Source organism: Ailuropoda melanoleuca, chromosome 1 (genome assembly GCF_002007445.2).
Source record: "Ailuropoda melanoleuca isolate Jingjing chromosome 1, ASM200744v2, whole genome shotgun sequence".
In the NCBI taxonomy this organism is placed as follows: domain Eukaryota; kingdom Metazoa; phylum Chordata; class Mammalia; order Carnivora; family Ursidae; genus Ailuropoda; species Ailuropoda melanoleuca.
The window spans coordinates 67,223,212-67,240,034 of record NC_048218.1 but is presented as its reverse complement, the minus strand read 5'-3'; the positions used below and the strand labels follow the sequence as shown (position 1 = coordinate 67,240,034).

Here is a 16,823-nt window from a genome sequence, read left to right as displayed (position 1 = left end):
GGGGGGGATGGCAGACCGGGGCGGGGGGCATTGCTAGGCACATCTTGGAGGCCCTCTGTCTTCCCTGTCTTTTTGCCCATTACTTTTCTGCTCTATAAAGAATTTTAATTCCCAAAAGCAGAAGGCATTTCATTCACTATGTCAGAATAAATAAAAAAGCAAGACCCAACTGTATGCGTCTGCGGGAGACACACTTTAAATGTAAAGGCACGGATAAGCTGAAGGTAGCTAAGTGGAGAACGATCTACCATGCAAACATTAAGTATTACGTAGCTGGCGTGGCCATGTTAATACCAAACAGAATAGTCTTTGAAACAAAAAATAGTAGCAGATGTAAAGATATACTTAATGATAATAAAAACGTTAAGTCTCTTAGAGAGACGTAATAATGATAAATGTGTCTGTACTTAATATGTAACCATACAATACATGAAACAGGGGTGTCTGGCTGGCTCAGTCAGTTAAATACCAACTCTTGGTTTGGCCTCAGGTCATGATCACAGCGTCCTGGGATTGAGCCCATGGGCCGGGGAGTCGGCTTGAGATTCTCTCTCCCTCTCCCTCTACCACCCCGCCCCCCCCACTCTCTCTCTCAAATAAGTAAATAAATCTTTAAAAAAAAATACATGAAGCAAATATTGACATAATTAAAGGGAGAAATAGATGATTCCACAATTATAGTTGGAAAGGTAATGCTCCTCTCACAGTGACTGATTGAACAACTCGACAAAAAATCAATAATGCCATACTTGATCTGAGCAACACTATCAATCACCTGACCTAATTCATACAGAACATGATACCTGACAACTGGAGAATACAGTCTTTTCAAGTGTGCGTGCACATTTGCCAACTAGATACTTCCTGGACCATGAGACAAATCTCAGTAAATTTAAAAGGATTGAAATCCTGCAGTTTGTGTTCTCTTACCAAACCATAATTAAATTAGAAAGGAGTAACAATAGGATATCTAAAAAAACTCAAAATATTTAGAAATTAAACAACATATTTCTTTTTATTTATTTCTTTTATTTATTTATTCAGCAGAGAGCACAAGCAGGGGGAGTAGCAGAAGGAGAGGGAGAAGCAGGCTGCCTGCTGAGCAGGGAGCCCTATGTAGGGCTCAATCCCAGGACCCCGGGATCATGACCCGAGCCAAAGGCAGATACCCAGCCTACGGAGCCACCCAGGTGTCCCTAAACAACATATTTCTGAATAATCCGTGGGTCAAAGAAGAAATCACAAGAGAAATTAGAAAATATTTCTAAGTAAATGATAATGAAAAACATCATATCAAAACTTGTAAAATATAAGGGGCGCCTGGCTGGGTCAGTCAGCAGAACATGAGACTCTTGATCTCGGGGTCATGAGCTCAAGCCCCATGTTGGGTGGAGAGATTGCTTAAAAAAATTTTTTTTGTAGAATATAGCTAAAGCAGTTCTTGAGGGAAACTTACGCCTTTAAATGTTTATATTAAAAAAGAAGTAAAGCTTGGGGTGCCTGGCTGGCTCAGTTGGTACAGCACATGATTCTTGATCTAGGGGTTGTGAATTAAGCACCATGTTGGGTGTAGAGCTTACTAAAAAAAAGAAGAGGAAGAAGAAGAAAGGTTTAGCATCAATGACCTAAGGTTTTACCTCAAGAAACTAAAACAAAAGTAAACCCAAGATAACAAAAGAAAAGAAAAAAAAAGAAAGAAGGAAGGAAAAAAAGAAAAAAGAAAATAATAATAAAGAACAGAAATTAAAATAGAGAAACCAGAGGGAAAATGACCAGAGCCAAAAGTTGGTTCTTTGTAAAAGAGCAACAAATTTGTGAAGTCCTAACCTGATGGACCAAGAAAAAAAGAAGAGAATGTAAGTTACAGAACACAAATGTCAGAAATAAAAAAGAGTTATATGTAGGTCCTACAGACATTAAAAGGATAAGAGAATATAATGAGCAAATTTATGCTAACAAATTTGAAAGTTTGGAAGAAATGGACAGATTCCTTGAAAAGCAGAACTTTCCCCAAACTGACACAAAATGAGACAAAATCTGAACAGCCCTATATCTATTACGAAAGAATTTTACTTAATTCTGTGTCCATGTGTCTCACCATACCCGATTAAAACAATTCCTGAGGACTGTTACTATGGTGACTACAATGCATGAACCTAGATCTCTCCTCCTACTACTAAATTTGTTCAGAATAAACAAACATAGTTGGATGAGATTTTGTTCTGGCAGCAACGCTACAACCTTTAGGCTGGTTTCCCCCGAATGGGATCTATTTTATTCTGCTCAGAGCAGAGTCTCTACATATTTACTTGGGATAGTGGGGAGAAGAATAATTACGACCTCTAAGAAGTCATAAAAAACCTCCAAAAAACAAAATACCCAAATGGATTTAATATGATTTTGGAGAAGAAAGTACAACAAAACCCAACACACACACACACACACACACACACACACACACACACACACACACACACCACATACACTCAGAATCAGGTAATAAATCCTTAGAAACTTTTAGGCAGCCCTAGTTTTCAAACAAAGATCAGGTGGTCTGACAAAGAAAACCCTCCATTTCTAGAGTCATTTGCCAGGCTCTTCTGAGCTTGCAGAATATTCTGTTTACCCTGTAGTTAGGCTGTTACTCATATGTAGGATATTAGCTGATGGGCTCCATGAGACTCACTTATCCTGGAATGCCTTGGCCAATGACCTGCCACAGGGCTCCCTCCCAACCTATCTGGTTTCAGTTTCCTACTTGTAAACAACTACTTGCTTCAGAGTCGTGCATTTAAATTATCTGAGAGGAGAGAAGTTTTTTTTTTTTCTTCAAGATTTCATTTTTAAGTAATCTCTATGTCCAATGTGGGACTTGAATTTACAAACTTGAGATTAAGAGTCACGTGCTCTACTGACTGAGCCAGCCAGGTGACCTGGGAAGAAATATTTTTCTCCTTTGGTAGCTTTCATGATTTTTAGCTGCTGAAGGTTCTAGTGCCCAGCTTGCTGTAGAATTTTCAGGAAGTTTCTCCAGCCATAGAGGTTTAGGGTATGGTTTTGCAGATTTTGCATCTATATTCCAGTCTTCTCCATGGACAGACACCCATGAATCAGTTTAGATGATCACTTTGGCAGACAATGAGATTGCCTGGGCAGGTGTTTAATAAATATTTATTGCATGTTTAGTTGAATAGATAGGAGCTTCACTATGTTGGTCATGGCTCTGTGCTGCATAGAACAGAAACGAGCACTAGTCACATCAAGCAAATAGAGAAAATCCTGGAAGGGTATCAGGAACTCACAGAATTAAGGCAGGTGATCTGGGGGTAGAAAGTTGTAGAATCAGGGTAGCTTTGGAGACTCTGCACAGAACCTACAGGAAATTCATGGCTTGGGAATAATTTGGCCCTTGCACCACTACTGGCCCAATGATGGCTCTAATCTCCAGCATCATCTCTGACCCAAGATTCAAAGTTCTGGGACTTTCAGGGTCTGAATGGCTGAGTTGAAATAATTTGCCCACGGGGAGTAAAAGAGGGATCTGAGCTGTTCAACTGCAGTGAGAGGCTGCAATTGAAAGAACACACTAAGACTTGGTCGCCAAAGGAGGACTCACACAATGGGGAATTTGCCAGAAAGGAAGAGGGTAATATTAACGGAAAGGGGGCAAATTAGATATTACACTGTGAACAAGGACAGATGTCATCCACACTGATACTAAAATGAGAGATGAGTTGGGGCTGGGGCTAGTTGCTGGTCAAGGTTGAAGGAGAAGAATGTTGTAGCTTTGGAGGAAGGAGAAGAACACGACCTTCAGAGACCCTGGGTGGCCAGCAAGATAGCAGGAGAATCTCGGGTAGGGGATAACAGAACCTGGATGGTGAGGAGCAGAGAATAGGTGTTTCATGGTGTTCTTAGGCTAACACAGGAGCTCAATACATATTTGTTAAATTCATAACAAAGTGGGAATCTACGTCATGCTATTCAGATGTAAGAGACTGAGTTTCTCGGGCGGGGTGAGGTGGGGAGTGTGTCCTCACAGAGTTTGACTCATCCTTAGAGCCAGCCTGGCTGATCATCCCTCCTCCTGAGACCTTTCCCCTTACTCAGGAGCACATAACCTCAAGCCCTCCCTCAGTACGGGGTGTGTGTGTGGCAGGGGTGGGTAGCCTTACTCTGTCTGAATCTGAAGAATAGGCAGCATCTGTGTCCAGAATGTCTATGGAGTGAGCATTGGATTTTGCCAAACTTTAGCCGGACTTGAGTGACTTGGCCTTTATCTTCCAAGGAAATATACTTCTCCCTCTAGGTTAACAGGTGAGCAATCAAACCTCAATTTCTGCCAATTATTTTCCTCCTTTTCCAGAAGAGTCCCTCTTCTTCCTCTCCTCCATACAAAGCAGCATGACCCAAATGCATGGATTCCAATGTCCTATACATTTGGCTTTGAAGCTCAGGTCTTCCCCTTATTTGACGGCTGTGTGACCTTGTCAAATGTTACCAAGCCTGCTTCTTCCTTTGTGAAATGGGGAAAATAATGCTTATCTTGCAAAGGGTATTATGAAAATGTATGTTAAAGTGCCACATACATAAATAAAACTGCAGGGCAGGGGGGCCTGGCTAGCTCAGTCAAGTAGAACATGTGACTCTTGATCTCAGCGTCATGAGTTCAAGCCCCATGTTGGGCAAAGAGCTTACTTAAAAATAAAATAAAATAAGAAAAAATTTTAAAATCCTTGAAATAAAAAACAAAACAAAACAACAAACTGCATGTCAGGTTGTCCAAAAGATAGACAAGAAGTTGCAGATACCACCTCTTCTACCCTTGTCTCTTTATCAAAAAGACTGTTAGCTTTAGGCAGCCCCAAGGGTGAGACATTATCTAGTGGATGCAAATAATAATTTTTGGGAAATATGGTATTTTATAATAGAGCAGAAATAATTCCTCAGGCACTTAGATAAAAATTCTCTTAAAACGTCCCAATTCCTATTTAGCTTAAAGAACTAACAGGTTGGGTACACGAAGATGTTATATAGAGGGATAGTCATTGCAGTGTTGTTTCTAAAAGTAAAGCTTGAAAACAACTTAAATTGTAATGTTGAGGGATGGCTGGCTGGCTCAGTCAGAAGAGCATGCAACTCTTGATCTCAGGGCTGTAAGTTTGAGGCCATGTTGGGTGGAGAGATTACTTAAAAATAAAATCTTAGGATGCCAGGGTGGCTCCGTTGGTTAAGCGTCTGCCTTCGGCTCAGGTCCTATTCCAGGGGTCTTGGGATCGAGCCCTGCCCCGTGTCAGGCTCCTGCACGGTGGGGAGTCTGCTTCTCCCTTTTTCTCTCCCTCTGCCCCTCTCCCCCGGCTCGTGCTTTCTATGCCTCAAATAAATAAAATCTTTTAAAAAAGTAAAATCTTAAAAAATTATAACCATGGAGGATTATAAGATTAAATAAATTATAGTCATTTTTTTAAAGTTTATTTAATTTTTTAGTAATCTCTACACCTGACACGGGGCTCAAACTTAAGCCCTGAGACCAAGAGTTGCATGCTCTTCCAGCTAAGCCAGACAGATGCCCCAAATTAGAGTAATTTTTTACAACAGAACTCTGTGTAGTCTTTGAGAAGATTCTGTAGAAATATATTTAATTTCATGGAAAGGTGTTCTTGCTGTATTAAGTGAATAAATGATAAAATAGCATTATAGTAGGATTCTATTTTTATTATATACATGTATAATATTTGAAGGGATATATGTTAAATGTTAGTGCTTATATTTGGGTGTGGGAGTATGGAGCTTTTATATTATTTTTATTCATAACTATTTTCTAATTTCTCCACAATGAATATGTATTATAGGTATATATAAGAGGGGGAAATGATCATCTAATCCTTTTTTCCCTCATTTTAGACTCTTCAAGCACCCTTTTGTTTTTCCAAATTTGGTTTCTTCACGGTTATCTTTTAAGAAAATATAGGGACAAAGTTATATCCAGCTAACTTGAAATTGTTATCAAAGGCAGTCTTGAAATTTTTTTTTTCCCACAAAAAAGGAGGTGTGAATTGTAAAATGGTGGGGGAATTTTCTTTCCCTTTATCCTTCTAGATTCTTTTGGCTGGTCTGTTAATTAAATTGACATAAGATTACAGGAGAAAAATAAATTTGATTATGTAGGAGTGGGAGCCCCGTAAGAATATGAGACCCATGAACACGTCAGGCAATTGAAACTCATATGCCATCCTGAGTTAAGGAATGGGATAGGGGCCCGGACTTCAAAGGAGAGTGGGGTAATCACGGGACAATAAGAACAGATGTTTGATAATTAGATGTTTGCTTATACAGATGGGTCACTCAGATAAAAAGTTCTTTCTGGTAATAGCAGTCTTTCTGGGCCAGGCCTCCCTAAATTCTTTCAGGTAGTTAAGGGAGAGGTAAAAGTAACTTTCTTGAATCTTCTGGGTTTTGATTGCCTTCAGCTCAAAATAATGCACATGCCAAAGTGGCCTGTTTTGGGGTCCTGTACTCTGCTCCCCCTGAGAATGAAGAGGAAACAGATGTTTCTACTCTGTTGTAGTTTTCTCTTCCTCCTCCTTCTCCTCCTTCCCCCTCCCCCAAATAGCACCTAGCACTATGGCCTCCCCTCAGTGAATTTTTTGTCAAAACTTGAGCTCCTTTCCTTGTTCTTACCCACTGCAGGATGAGATACCGAAGTCACCAGCCCAGAGCAATTATCCTAAAGGCTGTAGGACCTAGTGTTTTCAGTATCTCAACACTGGGAAAAGGGCACAGGATAATGGTTATAAATCTGTCTCTGGGAAGATATCTATCTCTCTTGTGATGAATTAGTAAAATAGTCTTTTTTTTTTTTTTTTAAGATTTTATTTGAGAGAGGGGTGCCTGGGTGGCACAGCGGTTAGGCGTCTGCCTTCGGCTCCGGGCGTGATCCGGCGTTATGGAATCGAGCCCCACATCAGGCTCCTGCTATGAGCTTGCTTCTTCCTCTCCCACTCCCCCTGCTTGTGTTCTCTCTCTCGCTGGCTGTCTCTATCTCTGTCAAGTAAATAAATAAAATCTTTTAAAAAAAAAGATTTTATTTGAGAGAGAGAGAGAGAGCACCCCCGCGCTTGCAGGAGCAGGGGGAGGGGCAGAGGGAGAAGCAGATTCCCCACTGAGCAGGGAGACCTATGCGGGCTGGATTCCAAGACTCTGGGATCATGACCTGAGCTGAAGACTAACCGACTGAACCACCCAGGAGCCCCAATAAAATAGTCTTCTGATTTAAAAATATGTTTCTCGAGAATTTGCCTAGCATGAACAATCCTTGATAAACTGATAAAACGCCTTTTGAAATTTGAGTACACGTCCTAGGTTTGGTCAGAGGAAAAAAAAAAAAGGGCCCTTGCCTTAAAAAAGTCCAAAGTCCAGTTGGGGCAGACAGACATATACATAAATAATTGTAAAATAATACGAGAAAGGTCTTAACTGATTTATTACCAAAGCGGTATTAGCATTTGGACATAACTTGAGATTTTAGGGATTATTGGGAAATTTGCCAGGTGGGGGCGGGAAGAGCAAATTGTGTGTCACAGCTCCCAAGTATTTCGGCAGAAAGATCAGTTTCTCTCCTTGAAAAATTGATGACCAGACTTTGTATAGAAGGAACCCCAACTACCACACAGCCTGGTGCACCCAGTGAGCATTTCCCATTAGTATACAATAGTGAATGCTTGTCAAGGAAGCGGATTCCGAAAATTCGGTAAGAGATGTTGGCAGAAAATGATCAGAGATCTCCACGGCTTTACGAGACGCAACAGATTGAAGTACCGCTTCGGCCAAACGCTTCATTTCTTCACTTCTCTCAAAAACTTGCACGTGCTACCTTTTGCTCTATGTGTCACTTGAACTGCTGAAAGTTTTTAATTTATGGCGCTTGGAGCTTTCAGGGTAAAAAATGGAACCGACAAGGCAAGAGAGACAGAGGTCCAGAAAGAGAAGTTCAGACCGCGGCCTCCGATTTCTTTTGAGACTCAGTTTTTCTCTAGGTGATCGCCAACCGGAATGGTTCCAGTGTCTACTCGGCTCTTCCCCTTCCGCTTGCCTTTCTCCCCTTCTCTCCCTCCATCAGTTTCTCCCGGGTGTCTGGGTCTCCCGGCTTAGCAGCTGACCAGTTCCTAAGCAGGGAAACCTGCCAGCCTCAGCCACCCGCCGGGAGCTCATTGGGTCTCAGCCCCCGCGGACCGCTGCCGGACTGGGGGGAAGAGGGGGCGGGGCAAGGGGGCGGGGCGCGCTGCACGGCGGCGCAGGCGCACTGGGGCCGCCGCGCCAAACTGCAGACATGGAGCAGGCACCTCGGGGTTCTGAGCGGCAGTTGCAGCCCGCGCCCCTGGAGCCGCTGGGCCATCCCGACTCGGGCCTGCAGGCCGCGGTCGGTGAGGAAGCGGAGGGGGCCCGAGACGAGGGCCCCGGGGAGGACACGGTGAGGAGAAAGGGCGGCAGAGGCCATGGGGCCTGGTGTCGGGGCCTAGCGGGCGGGGCTGAGCTGGGCTGGCGGGGGCCGGTGGGCTCGGCCGGGAAGGCCCTGCGTTGAGGGGACAGCAGGGTGGAAGGGCCTGGCCACAGTGCAGTGAGGGTGGGAGGCTCGGTGGAAGAAGGGGGTCTTGGGAAGGGGCGAGCGCCTGGCGCTGCGGGACCAAGGGAAGGGCCGAGAGGGCGGTGGTGAGGGGAGCGGAGGGGATGTGTGGGTGCGGTCCCGCGGGCGTGGAGGTCGGAGCCCGGGACCCGTCGGTTTGGAGCAGGTGCGGTGTTCAGAGGTCGGGGGCCCTGGAGGTTTGGACCAGAAGAACAACACTGTTGTTTCTGGCAGTTTGGCAAAGGGTTGTGCAGAGGCGATGGCCGAACAGAGGCATCATGGAGAGTGGGCAGCGGTGCTGGAGAAGGAAGGGAATGGGGGACTTGAGGAACAAGTTGGGGGTTAAAAAGCGTGGTTGGCTTAGTGCCACTATCAGGAAATTGAAGAAAGTGTCGGATTCAAGAAAAGGTACAAATAAAAATTAAACTCGGTATTTGTGCAGTTTCTTCACTTGGAGGCAGTGAGGTTTGTCATCTCTATCCCATGTACCTGCTTTGTGAAGCCCTTGGTAATTAGTGATTTTCATTGCTTGAGGAGAGGAGAAAATGCATCATTCTATATTTTGTAATTGGTTTCATTCCAAAGTGTTTTCACGCATAATGCAAGATAGGTAGACCAGGTTAACTTGAAGCATTTCAGAAACGAGCGCTCCACATGAGACCATTCTGTCCAAGGGTGTGCATCGATACCTGTTTTGCTGCTTTTTTTTCTGGAACAGGTGTTAGTGCTAATATAAGACTGCCCATTCTTATGGTATATGGATAAAGAAAAGTTAAAGTTGTTTGCCGAATGTAACTAGAAAGACTTTATTTAAAGTTTAGAGACCAGATAACCAGGAACTCCATACACAGTAGTCGAAGGTTTCACCTTTTTAGGGAAATGTGGAGATACATAGGGTAGCATAAAGACTTTTTGGGGTGAGTTTTAAGCTTTTCATTTAATTTTTTCCAAAATGTAGAATTATTTGTGGGAAGGTCAGGATCTCATATTAAATGTGAAGAAGTGTGTGTGTTCTTAGTTCATAAATTTGGCTCTTATGATTTGCTCTTTGTGCAGGTTTCCATCTGTGACTTAGTTTTTGTGTTCCCCCTTAAAAAAAAAAACAAATTTCTGTTGTGAAGTATGTCACCACAAAAGAGTAAATAATTATCTCACAAAATAATTGAAGCCCTCATATGTTCTCCTGGGTTACAGCTCACTCTCACCACCACAGAGGAAACCTGTATTCTGCATTTTGTATTAACGGTTCTGCTTTTCTTACAGTTTTACCATATGTATCCATAGCAATATGTTGTTTTACTTGATTTTAAAATTTACATAAGTGATATAATTTTACTATAACTTACTCTTTTAGCTCAATATGTTTTTGGGATTTATCCAAAATGTGGCTTAATTCAATTATATTCACGACTCTACAGTCTGCCATTTTATAGATATTCTACAGTTGATCTCTTTTTGTGTTTACAGACGTTGGGGTTATTACAAGATTCTTGCTTATTTCTAAAAAATTACTATCATTATCTTCTTCCGTATCTCTTGGTGCAAGTATCTAATACAAATTTAGGTGTGGGGTTGCTGGACTGTAGGGTATTACCACATCCAATCCTAGTAGGTGGTGCCAAATTGCTTTCCAAAGTGATTTTACCAATTTATTTTCCCATCAGCAGTACCTGATGCTTTCTCTCTGTATCAACACTTAATATCTTCAGACCTTAAAATATTTGCCAATCTCTTGAGTATATGTTAAAGTAATTTTAGATTGTTTCAAAAGGCAAGGATCATATCTTTTGTCGACAACATCCTGAGTTTAATTTTGATTTGATTATGATGATAAAGATTTTCGTGCGGCACCTGGTTGGCTCATTGGTAGATCACGCAACTCTTGATCTCATGATTTTAAGTTTGAGCCTCATGTTGGGTGTAAAGATTACTTTAAAAAATCTTTTTAAAAAAATGTGTTTTTTGGTAATTTTTTGTGAAAGCCTTTAGGTAATTAAATAATATGAAGTCGCAACTATAGTATAAACTTCATTTATCTTACTTTAGAAGTGATTATAAATACCTCATTAAAAAACCTATGTATATTCAGTTTAAGATACTTGAAAACCCAAAGATGCTATCATACAGTGAAAGTTGTATTTCCTGACATTTTAGGAAAATGTTTGTAAATGTTCCATTCACCAGTGACCACACTTACTGGGTTTCCTAAAGCAGCATCCTAATTTTGTGATTCTAGAGACACAAGCTATTTTTACAAATATTATCAGTATCAATTATTTCAGAATCGGTGGTTTAAACATACACATTCACATGTACTCTCTACATTCCCCCCTCCCTGCCAAAAGCCCCAAGCCCACCCTTTGAGGGCCATCTACTCCCTCCCTCCTTTCCCTCCCTTCCTTCCTCTCTCTCTCTCTCTCTATCTCTTTTTCTTTCCCTCTTTCTTTTTAAGATTTTGTTTATTTGTCAGAGAGGGAGCACAAGCAGGGGGAGCTGCAGGCAGAGGGAGAAGCAGGCTGCCTGCCCAGCAGGGAGCCCGGTGTGGGACTCGATCCCAGGACCCTGGGATCATGCCATGAGCCAAAGGCAGACGCTTAACTAACTGAGCCACCCAGGCACCCCATTATTTATCTATTTTTAAGTAATCTCCACACCCATTGTGGGGTCGAACTCATGCCCTGAGATCGGGAGTCGTCGTATGCTGTACCAGCTGAGCCAGCCAGGCACCCCTACCTTTCCCTGTTTGTATCCCCTCTTCTTCTCCAGTACATTTTCAGTTGAGAAGTATTGAAATAACAATAACCACGTTGTTACTGTTATTGATAGGAATGTGGTCTGAGTAGAAAGGTAAGTTAGGTTTAGTTGTTTGTGGGTGCTACGCACAGTAAGCTCTGCTTTTCATTTAATTCTGTAAATTACCCCCAAAGATATAAAGATGGGGTTCAAAGAGAAGTAATTTCCCCAAGGTCACAAGCTAGTCAGTGTTATGGCTGGAATTTGAGTCCAGGTACTCCTTGGCTTTGAAATCAGTGCTCTTTCCAGTAAGCCATGCTGCTTCAGTCCAAAAAAAAAAGGTTAAAAATAACTTGTTAATTGCTCCAATACTGTATTTAAGTTTTTTAGTTTAAGTTGCAATTTTAAGAGGAAAAAAATGTAAAAAATGTGTTGATTTATCAAGCCGTTTTTCACCACAAAAATATCTATGCAGTTGGAGTGTAGAGATGCAGAAAGCTTGCTTCATCAGCCTTACTTTTTTTTTTTTTTTAAAGATTTTATTTATTTATTCGACAGAGATAGAGACAGCCAGCGAGAGAGGGAACACAAGCAGGGGGAGTGGGAGAGGAAGAAGCAGGCTCATAGTAGAGGAGCCTGATGTGGGGCTCAATCCCAGAACGCCGGGATCACGCCCTGAGCTGAAGGCAGGCGCTTAACCGCTGTGCCACCCAGGCGCCCCCATCAGCCTTACTTTTGAGTGCAGATTTGGGCTGAGAATAATTTGTACATTTGCCCTACACCTATGCCCTACACCTAGGGGTAATAGAAGCAGGCACTGACTGAGTCTCAAATCTCCTTTGGTTTTAAACATCACTAATCAGGATTCTTTAAATTCTGCTATCAGCTCTTCTGTGGTCTCTTATTTTTCTTTCTGTGAGTCTTCAATCCCTTTCTATTGTTTGCTGAGAAATTTCTTGTTTTCCTTCATACTTTTTCCCCTGTAGGGAAGAGTGCATTCTTTCTTTTTTTAGTATTGTCAGTTCTATTTAAAATAATTTAGAAAATGGAAAAAATGGGAGAGGAATCCAGTCTCCAAGAAAGTACCAATTAGTGCCGGCACAAGAGAGGTGAAATAGCAAGGGAATGGAAGCAAGAGAACTCTTCAGGCTGGAAGATTCCACTGAGTTGGTAGTTAAGATGTTTGTCCAGAGAAAAACCATTGCCTGAGGGAGTCCTGAGTGATTTTTCAGCAAGCGCGCCCTAGGGCTGGGACTGCTGGTGGGGCAAAGGGTTCTTGTGCAACTGGTGCTTACTGGTTAGCAGTCGGTGTGCCCTGGGGCACCTTCACTGATTGTCAGCAGAGAACTGAGTGGAGTAGGCTGGCGATGTGCGCAGGGTTTGAGGCTTGTGTGGGTGACAGTAACATCAAAAAGGAAAAGAAAATGTATAGGCGTAGTTACAGAATATCCGTTTAGTAGCGGGTGATTAAATCACATTCAAGAACTTATTCCTCATTTTTCAACCTCATCAACTCTCAGAATTTTTCAAAGGTGACTCACAGCACAAAATACATTCTCTACGATCTAATCAGCATACATATCCTTTCATACCTAAGTGTTCCAGGAGACAGTACTTAATCGTTACTTCATGCAGTACTCTCTGACATTCTTCTATTTATTATTAAAAAGAAATATTGATCACAAACCACTAAATTGATTTCATGAACCATGAATGTGTTGTGACTCGGTTTGAAAAACTGTTCAATGATATATATTTATTTTAGATAAAAATTAATGTCTTCTGAATCACTGCTATTTTTAAAATACATATTTTTATAGATAAAAAGCACGAGAAAATAGTTCATGTGTTATAACTGTATTTTTCTTATAACTGAAGTAAGCTTCACTCATAGGGCTAAGTAAATACATTATTTTTAACATAATACCTGTTACTTGTGACCATTTTAGATGTATCCCCCTAAGGAAAGTGAATTCTTTGGGTAGTTCTTAAACTTCAGATCTTTGACCTATTGCAGTAACACAGAAGCATCAAACGTAGGGAAAAAAGATTGTAAGGAAGTACACCAACAGTGGTATGTTATCAATGATTAGTGCTGGGTTGTGGGATACGGGTGATTTATATTTAGTTAATTTTACCTATATTTTTCAATTTTTATACATTAAGCATGTATTATTTTCATAATAAAAAAAACCTAAAAACTACAAGTAATAGGGAATAGGGAATAGTTGAACTCCTGCCATATACCAGGCAACTTTTAGAACTCTCCCTGCATTAACTCATTAAATGTTCTGATAACATTATTAGGTAAGTACTCTAACCCCCATTTTACAGATGAGGAAACTGAGGCAGAGAGATTTAAAAATTTGTCGAGTTACACAGTTAATCTGTGGTGGAGATGGGATTCACATTCTGGCAAACAGATTTTTAATCTGAGGGTGAATTGATCCTCAGCTCTTCTAATTACAAACTTTTATTTTTTCCTGATTTCCAGTATTTTATATTTTCCTGCCTCCCTTCTTGGTCTCTTGCTGCACTGATTTCTTTTAACTTCAGTTTACTTTATATTTGTATTTGTGTTTGTCCCATGTTACAATTTTTATGCCTTGTGTTATGTTTTAAGTCTTTCTCTTGTTTACCATAGGGAACTTAAAACATTTGCATTATCCTAACTGGCTTTATTTTTAGTTGATTTTCTTTTGTGAGGTTTTAGACTTTCTTATTTTGGTTTCTATTTTTGCTTTTTCCTTTGTGGGCAATAATTTCTTTGGTTTTATCCTCTGTAATGATTTGGAAGGCATGTATCTTTGTTTTTTTCTTCCCCCAAACATAACTGAAAGAAAAATTATTTCTATTTAAGAATTTTTTGAAATCTCATTTATAGAAATGATATCACATTTATAAACAAGGGCAGTATAAAGATCCTTTTTCCCATGAACTATTTGAAAGCTAAATGCCATCATGATATTCCCTCATCTCTTTCCCAGAACTTTCAGTGTGAGGGGTGCCTGGCTGGCTAAGGCAGTAGAGCTTGCGACTCTTGATTTTGGGGTCATGAGTTTGAGCCCCATGTTGGGCGTAGAGATTACTTAAAAACCGTTCAGTATTTAGGGGCAAACAAGAACATTGTCCTATGTAGCCACAATACTACCATCAAAATCAGGAAAATAGCATTGATAAATGACTACTATCTCATCTTTGAACTTAGTTTAAATTTTGCCAGTTGCACCAATATAGTGTTCTTCAGAGCAAAATGATCCAGTCCAGATGCATGTATTGCATTTAATTGTATTGTCTCTTTAGTCTCTTTCAATCTGGCAGAGTTTCTCAGTCTTTACTTTGGTGACTTTGACCCTTTTGAAGATTAGAAACCAGTTATTTTGTAGATTTCTCTTCAGTTTGGGTTTGCCTGATTTTTTGTTTTTAAAGATTTTATTTATTTATTGGACAGAGAGAGACACACGGCGAGAGAGGGAACACCAGCAGGGGGAGTGGGAGAGGGAGAGGCAGGCTTCCCGCTGAGCAAGGAGCCCGACATGGGGCTGGATGGCAGGACCCTGGGATCATGACCTGAGCCGAAGGCAGACCCTTAATGACTGAGCCACCCAGGCGCCCCATGCCTGATGTTTTTTTATGATTAAATTCAGGTTATGCATCTTTGGCAGAAATTGCCACTAAAGGGATGCTATGTTCTAGTTGCATCTTAACAGTTCACACATGATTTATATTTGCCCAATACTTTGGAATCACATTTTCTGCCAGTCTTCAATATCAGATTACTCTTTTCCCTTTTGTAATTAATTAATATTTTGTGGGACATACTTGGAAATTGAAAATATCTTGTTCCTCATCAGACTTTTGTCTTTTCAGTATGGACTCATGGATTTTAGACAACTGTATTAAGGTGTAATTTATATACCATAAAATTCACTTCTAAATATCTAATTCAATAATTTTTGTAAAATTACAGAGTTATGCCACCATCAACATAATCCAGTTTTAAAACATTTTTATCATCCCCCCAAATTCCCAACTGAGCAGGGAGCCCTATTCCATCCCAGAGCCCCGAGCTGATGACCTGGGCTGAAGTCATTCTTAACTGACTGAGCCATCCAGGAGCCCCAGGTGCCTCTTTTATGGTGTCTTTTGAATAGTAAAAGTTTTTAATTTTGATGAGGTCTGGTATATCACTTTCCTCTTTTATGGATTGTGCTTTTGGTATTATATCTAAGAACTCTTTGCATATCCTAAGATCACAAAGATTTTACTCCTGTGTTTTTTCTAGAAATTTCAGTCTTAGCTCTATATCTGGGCCATTTTGGGTTAATTTTGGTGTATGGTGTGAGTAAAGGGTGTAAATCTTTTTTGGTAGGGGGGGCATGTGGACATTTAGTGGTTTCAGCACTATATGTTGAAAAGACTCTCCATTCTCTGTTGACTTGCCTTGGTGTGTTTTTTAAAATCAGTTCACCTTAAAAAAAAAAAAAATCAATTGACCTTAAATGTAAGGTTCTATCTCAGAATTCTTAGTTCTGTTCATTGATCTCTCTTCCTTCTGCCAGTATAACACTGTCTTGATTACTTTCACTTTTTAGTAAGTTTTGAAACTGGGTCCTGCAACTTGTTCAAAATTGTTGTGGCTATTCTAGGCCCTTTGTATTTCTATATAAATTTAGGAATAGTTTATGTTTCTGTAAAAAATCCTGCTGGGATTAAGTATTTTTGAAGGCACAGTATGTTAATATGTTTAAATATTTTCAAGCATGTCCTGTGCATGATGCTTCTTTGTCATTTGTAATTTATTGTGAAGTCTAAGACAGATTTGATACTTATTCTTTTTTAGGGATCTTCTTTCTTATTTTTCTGCCTTAATCTTGTTGGGATGTTTAAATTTTCCAGTTCATTATACGTGGACCACATGCCTTTCAGTTTGAAGGCTTAGAACTTTTTTCCAGTCCAGGAAAGATTTGTTTGCCTGTTTCCTTTTCTTTTAAATTACACAGATAGTTATTATTTCTGTTCTGTTTCTTCTGATTTCTTCTTTAAGAAGAAATTGTTTAACATTGTTTAAATGTTCTTTGGGTTTTTTAAAATCATTTCATCATTTTTACCTTTTTTTGGTCTTTTTTCCCTCAGCATTCTATGGAAGCTTCACAACTATGTCATGTTCTTACTGATTTGATTTCTTGCAATGTCAGTTTTACTGCCTAAATATATTTTATTTTTTCTTTCTTTGCATTGTTTCTTTTACAGTTAGCTCCATGTTCATCTCAGTCGGCCTTTTTTTTTTTTTGGCCTGTTTTATCTTTTTCCTATAATATTCAATATAACAATAAGTGTAATATATTTTCTTTAGTGTGTGATTTAAATAAGCTTAACTAAATAAGTCAAATGCCATAAACATTAACTCTTTTCATCTGTAATCCTAAAAGTTATATTAAGGTTAGCTTTCATTTTGTTCTTAGTC

At 40.2% G+C, this 16,823-nt stretch overlaps 1 protein-coding gene across 1 annotated transcript in view; it reads left to right on the top strand.

Annotated features, from left to right (window-relative positions):
• The first annotated feature begins 8,290 nt into the window (after positions 1–8,290).
• The window catches only part of SNX4 (sorting nexin 4), a 63,674-nt gene continuing 55,141 nt past the window's right edge, over positions 8,291–16,823 (top strand). Inside the window, exon 1 of the mRNA XM_034659852.1 lies at positions 8,291–8,470. Coding sequence (XP_034515743.1) covers positions 8,330–8,470 — 141 coding nt within the window. The 5' untranslated portion in view covers positions 8,291–8,329. The remainder of the gene's footprint in view (positions 8,471–16,823) is intronic.